General features: G+C 61.5%; 2 protein-coding genes across 2 annotated transcripts in view; one reads left to right on the top strand and one right to left on the bottom strand.

Annotated features, from left to right (window-relative positions):
• PSD (pleckstrin and Sec7 domain containing) overlaps window positions 1-4,032 on the top strand; it is a 34,526-nt gene extending 30,494 nt beyond the window's left edge. Inside the window, exons 12-17 of the mRNA XM_035897403.1 lie at window positions 523-701; window positions 1,468-1,538; window positions 2,114-2,271; window positions 2,616-2,760; window positions 3,415-3,558; window positions 3,793-4,032. Of these exons, the coding sequence (XP_035753296.1) occupies window positions 523-701; window positions 1,468-1,538; window positions 2,114-2,271; window positions 2,616-2,760; window positions 3,415-3,558; window positions 3,793-4,032 (937 nt within the window). The remainder of the gene's footprint in view (window positions 1-522; window positions 702-1,467; window positions 1,539-2,113; window positions 2,272-2,615; window positions 2,761-3,414; window positions 3,559-3,792) is intronic.
• A 138-nt stretch (window positions 4,033-4,170) lies between these two features.
• Window positions 4,171-5,892, bottom strand: part of NFKB2 (nuclear factor kappa B subunit 2) — a 10,448-nt gene continuing 8,726 nt past the window's right edge. Inside the window, exon 20 of the mRNA XM_035897402.1 lies at window positions 4,171-4,327. Within this exon, the coding sequence (XP_035753295.1) occupies window positions 4,171-4,327 (157 nt within the window). The remainder of the gene's footprint in view (window positions 4,328-5,892) is intronic.

The raw sequence follows: 5,892 nt of genomic DNA, 5'->3' as shown, positions 1-5,892 counted from the left end.
ACCCGGGGCCTGCCCGGGGCCCCCCTGCCGCAGGCTGCCCACACCCCTTTGCTGGTGGCTCTGAGCCCTGTAGCCTGGCTGCTGCCCTGAACGAGTGGGGGCTGCAGCCTGGGTCTCTCTTTGAGGGGGTTTCCCTCTAGACCCTCTCTCCTTGCCAGCTCTGTGAGCCTGTACACTGTGGCTCGTCGGCTTGGGCAGCATCAGTCAGCCCTGTCCAAAAATGCTCCTTGCTCCCTGAGGCAGGCAGGACCCCCTACCCTGAGCCAGCAGCAGACACTCCCATGCTTTTCAAAGGTCCAGGCAGCACCTCAGCTGTCGGCCTAGAGGGGCAGGGACACAGAGGCATGACTGGGATTGGGATGCTCTCTAGTGCTGATGGGAGACTGCTCAGCCTGGTCTGCCTCTCCTGGCCTCCCTTTCAGAAGCCAGGCTTAAAAGTGGCACCGGCAAGTAGGAGGCTTGGTATTTGCTTTCGCCAGCAAGGTAACAAAGCCTTTCCCCACCCAAATCTGTGCCTGGCAGAGATGAGGAGGAGCTGAGAAAGTCCCTCTCGGAGCTGGCAGACCCCAACCCTAAGTCCATCAAGCGCATCAGCAGCTGCAGTAACCCCTTTCTGGACTTCTCCCAAGACTCCAGCATCGCCACCTACAAGCACGGACTGTTAGTGCGCAAGATCCACGCTGATCCCGACTGCAAGAAAAGTAGGTGCCTGGGGAGCCCATGGGAGGGACTCGGTGTGAGGGGGCACTGGCAGGCTCCAGCAGCCCTATTCGGGAGTGGTACCTGATGTCTGACTAGCATCAAGCCAGCCCCCTGCACCCTTTCTGTCTGGCTGTACCAGGCACAATTCAGTCCCCAGACTGGGGAGCCTGAAAGCCTCTCCCTGCCCGCACACCCCCACCATCAGGACTGGGCAGAGGCTGGGACGGCAGCAGGCAGTGCAGCCCTTGCCCGTGGCACTGGGAAGGGGGCAGGCGGGGAGGTGGGGTGGGCTCCCTGGGGCATGTGCCCTTGCCGCAGGATGGTGGGGATGAAGGAAGGTGTCCTGTGGTGCAGCAAACAAGCCACACAGCAGGCTGCTGCGGGTTGGGCACTGCCAGGCACGTTCACCGTTTCCACCGTAAAATCCCCTCTAAGCCCTGGCTGTCTAATGCCGCCTTGATCTGCTTAGATGCAGCCGCCCTCCAAAGCCAGCATTACCTGGTGGGCAGCACTGCCTCTGCCCCAGCCCCGAGCAGGGAGGCAGTGGTGAAGCTGAGCGTGAGCGGCGAGGCGGGCTTTTCAGCAGCACCATCTGCCAGCCACGCGGCCAGCACGGGCTCAGGTGCGCGGGGACAGTCCTGGCGTGCTGCCCGTCCCCGGGGTGGGGTGACGTGCACCGTGGCAGGGCTGTCTGGAGGAGGATGCGGGGGGGTGCCTTTACCCAGCTCAGGGCTGATGTCTGGGCTGCTCTCTCTTCCCTGGCAGCACCCCGAGGGAAGCGCGGCTGGAAGCCCTTCCACGCCATCCTGAAGGGGATGATTCTCTACCTGCAGAAGGTAGGCAGCAGCGTGGCCGCCTATGTCCATGCCAGGGAGAGGGATTGTCCCCAGCCCAGGGTTGGGGGTCACAGCAGTCCCCACAGCAACAAGTGAGGGGCTCCATCACATGGCATTGCAAAGCCTGGCCTAAGCAGACTCAGCACCATGCCTGCTTGAGCCATTGCTTGGGGACCTGGTGGCAGCCCTTTTCCCAGGGTGCTTGGGCTCAGCCTGGGCAGCAAAAGCGGCTGCTGCCTGAGGGCTCTGCGCGTAGGGGCTTGGCTGGGCAGAGAGGACACACCCCCTGGGGGGATTGGACCGCAAATTCAGTCTCCTGCAGACACACATGCTGCCCAGCTGTGGGGCAGGGGGGAACAACCACTACGCTGCTGCCAAGCCCACACACCCGGGCTGTGCAACCTCTCCCCGGGGGTATAGCACAAGCTGGCGGCAGAGCCTGCGGCACTCTGGTGGAGGGTGATGTCCAAGTGTCACCGCTGCAAGCACTCGCTTGCAGTCCCTGTGGCCTGGTAGAGCTGGCTCATGGTGGGGCACATCTCTAAGTTGGCTCTGAAACGCCCTGTGATTCGCAGGAGGAGTATAAGCCAGGGAAGGCGCTGGCGGAAGAGGAGCTGAAGAACGCTATTAGCATCCACCATTCACTTGCCACACGGGCGTCTGACTACAGCAAGCGACCCAATGTCTTCTACCTCAGGACAGCTGACTGGAGGGTCTTCCTCTTCCAAGCACAGTGAGTCGCCCAGGGTCACCAGCGGGGCCCCACGCTGGGGCGCAAGGCCTTATCTGGCTGGGGTGGAGGCTGGGATGGGGCTCAGGGCCACATTGCTCTCTCCTGTCCTGGCCCTTTCTGGAAGGAAAGGGACCTGGTGTCAGTGCTGTGCTTTGCCCAGCTCCTCTTCTTCCCACCCCGACGGGCTTGCAATGGCCCGAGTCGCTGGGAGCAGAGCCCCAGGTGCTGTGGCTGGCCAGGGCCGGGCCTGGGGGACATGGATCTCGTCTGCAGGGCAGGTCCCTCTGCCTGTGACATGGATAGTGCCCCTTTCAGCCCCTCTGTGGTTTGGTCTTTCTCCCCAGGAACCCCGAACAGATGCACTCGTGGATCACACGCATCAATGTAGTGGCAGCCATGTTCTCCGCACCCCCCTTCCCCGCGGCCATCGGCTCTCAGAAGAAGTTCAGCCGCCCGCTGCTGCCCAGCTCCTGCACCAGGCTGTCCCAGGTGGGCCGTGGCATGTGGACAGCATGGGACAGGCTCCTGGGTCTGCTGGTGGTCCTGTCCTCTGTGGAGGGTCACGTGGCGCCACGTGCCCTGCTGCCTCCCAGTGGGGTACAGGGCTGAGGGAGCATGGCCGGGGAGAGCAAGGGGGCGCTGAGGTTGGGGGCAGGCGGCGAGGTCTCGTTCCTGGCAGCAGGGACAGGAGACAGGAGACGGAGTCAGACCTGGAGGAGAACGTGGTCCCATACCAGGGCTTGCAGGGTCCTGCCAGGGCCAGGACCTTGAAAGACAACCAGCCAGGGGGATTAGCTGGCGCTCGTGCATGCCAGGACAGTTATTCATAGAGCAGAAAGGATTAAAAAAACCCACCAGCCTAGTTTTAGAGGGGATTAAATTATTCTGCTTTAAGACTGCAGCCAGACCCCTGCGAGGTGGGAGCAGATTGCCCCCAAGGGCCTGTGCTTTTGCCTGCCATTTAAAAAAACCAAACCAAACCAAAAAACAAAAACCACAAACAGCAAACCCAGGAGCAGAAGCTGAGATTCTGGCTGGACCTAAGAGGGGAAAAAACCTGTTCTGGCCCCGGTTGGCTCACACTGCTGGGGAGGCAGAGCAGAGGGCAGAGTTGGACACTGATGTGGTGCCACCCTTCCCCAGGAGGAGCAGGTGAAGAGCCACGAGACCAAGTTCAAGACAATGTCAGCAGAGCTGCTGGAACATCGCTCCTCGCTGCCCGAGAAGAAGGTGAAGGGCAAGGAGTACGAGGAATTGAAGCAGAAGGAAGAGTACCTGGAGTTTGAGGTGAGCTAGGATACCCCCCGTGCCACTGTTGTGCTCTGGGACCATGAGTATTCCCCCCCCTCCCAGCCCCAGGTTGCTGGCTGGGGTGGAGGGACCATGAGCATCGCCCCCCCCGCCCTGGGATGCAGGCTGGGGTGGAGGGACCATGAGCATCACTCCCCCGCCCTGGGATGCAGACTGAGGGGCAGCCCCCAGCTTGCCCAACCCCTCTCTCTGCTGCACTGTGCCCCCCAGAAATCCCGCTACGGCACCTACGCCATGCTGCTGCGGGCCAAGCTGAAGGCCGGCTCCGAGGACCTGGCAGCATTCGAGTCCACCCTCTTTGACGCAGCGGGTGGGGAGGACGATGGCTTGAAAAAATCCCGCTCCAGCCCCTCACTCAACGCAGAGCCCTCTGGCATGGCCACCAAGGTGAAGCGCAATGTCTCGGAGCGCGCTGGCCGCCAGCCCCCCAGCCACCCCCAGAAGTCGTAAGCAAGGGGCATCAGCCGCCTGCACTGCAGCTCTGTTCCTGCCCCCCCGGCGCCGGGATGGAGGCCACGTGCCTGCTGAGACCCTGCATGAGTCCATCCATCTGCGGCACAAGCTGGGGCCCTTCGCCGGCCACCAGCACTAGCCAGGCATGGCCATGGCCCCTCCGCCGGAGATGATGGCAGAGCGGGACCGTCCCCAGTCCTTGCCCACGGAGCTGCCTGCACCGTTGGCCCCGTCAGACTCATTTCTGCCCCTCCTTGTCCTGCGCTTGGCTGCAGGACCCAGTCCCCCCGCCCTGGGCAGGGGGGCATGACTGAAACTCACCCACTGGGCTCAATTCTTCAGTGGTTTAAAAAAAAAAAAAAAAACAAAAAAAAAAAACCACAAAAAAAAGACAAAAATGCAGCAAAACAAAGCCAGCGGCCGCTTCTCCAGCTCCGTTGTGCCATGGGGGGGGCAGACAGGAGGGGGCCAGCCCTGGCATGACCCCTCTCCTGGGCTGGTGGCCAGGGGAGCCAGGGAGATGGCACCTGGCCCCCTCCCTGCCACCTCTGCACCCTCCCCGCTTTCTTACAACTTTTGAACGGTTTTTGTGATACAGTTTTGCACTTTTTAGTATCAGATCGAGCTGACCACCAGGGAGGGGTTTTTGGGGCTACTTTTGATGCTTTTTGGGAACTGTTTGAAAAAAAAACAAAACAAAACCACAAACCCAGCCATGTCCTGTAGGCACTGCACTCTGAAGGGAGGAGGTTTTTACATGGATTCAGGGGGGATCACTCAGCCCTCCCTGCTCTGCTGTAGCAAGCTGAGCATGGGCTCCTCTGTCTGTGTTGCTGCCTGTATCCCAGCCCAGCTCTGGCACCAGCAAGCCTTCGGAGAGAGACAGGCCCGTGGCCACCGGCACTGAGGAGGCAGCCTTGGGAAGGCAGCACCCACTGCTGCGCTCGTGGCTGCATGGGGGGGGGCGGCAAGAGGGCTGATGTGCCGGTGCTTCATGACCCCCCTGGCAGCCTGGACGGTCCCCGTTTGTGCTGCCGGGGTGTGCTGGGTACCAGTGTGTACCACCTCCTGGCTGGGGGAGGTGAACCTCAAAGCCAGGGTTGACTTGTGGCTCCCTGCTGCCCTGTGGGGCTGGTGCAGGCTGGAGCCAGCTTTCTTTCCCATGCTGCTTCTCCAAAGCACGGCTGGGGCCTTGGAGGCTGCCGGCAAAGCCCCGTCCTCAGCGCTGCGAGGTCCTCATGCTGCAGCAGCAGTGGTGTAGCCCCTTCCTTGGCCATGGGCTCCCTCCTCTCCAAGGGGAGGAGCAGGCTGGGGCAGCCCCTGCCACCCCAGCGTGGGCTGGAGGATGCTTATCTGGAGCAGGGTGCTGGTGGTGGAGCGCGGCTGCAGGAGCACCCAGGGTGTGCAGGGAGGGCTCCGGGGACAGCGGAAGGGCTGCAGGCAGGGGCTGTCACACGCGCTGTTCTTGGCTGCCCGGGACCTGGCTGGTTTCAGCACTGACTTTGCGAATGTGTCAAACTTTTTATTCTGCTCTTTTGAGTCTATTGCAAAAAAAAAAAAAAAAAAAGAAGAAAAAAAAAAAAGAAAAAAATATAATCCACCCTTGCCCCAGGCGGCTTGGGGGGAGAAAAACCTTTGTACAGCTTCTTCTCTCGGTTACTGAAGTAAAACTCGCTCTTCACTTCTTGTGTGCGCTGTGGTTTTTCCCCCTGGCTGGGGACAGCCCCGGCACGGAGGGGTGCTGAGGAGGGGCTGGCAGCTGCCTCCTGGCTGCCGGACTCCCAGCCCCAGGCAGGGCTCGGGGGGGTTAGCACCCTGCCCGCTCAGGGCTGGGGCTGGAGAGAGGGAGGGCAGAGG

This window comes from Egretta garzetta, unplaced genomic scaffold (genome assembly GCF_000687185.1).
Source record: "Egretta garzetta isolate BGI_Z169 unplaced genomic scaffold, ASM68718v1 scaffold56, whole genome shotgun sequence".
Lineage (NCBI taxonomy): Eukaryota > Metazoa > Chordata > Aves > Pelecaniformes > Ardeidae > Egretta > Egretta garzetta.
This window is presented reverse-complemented; position numbering and strand designations above follow the sequence as displayed.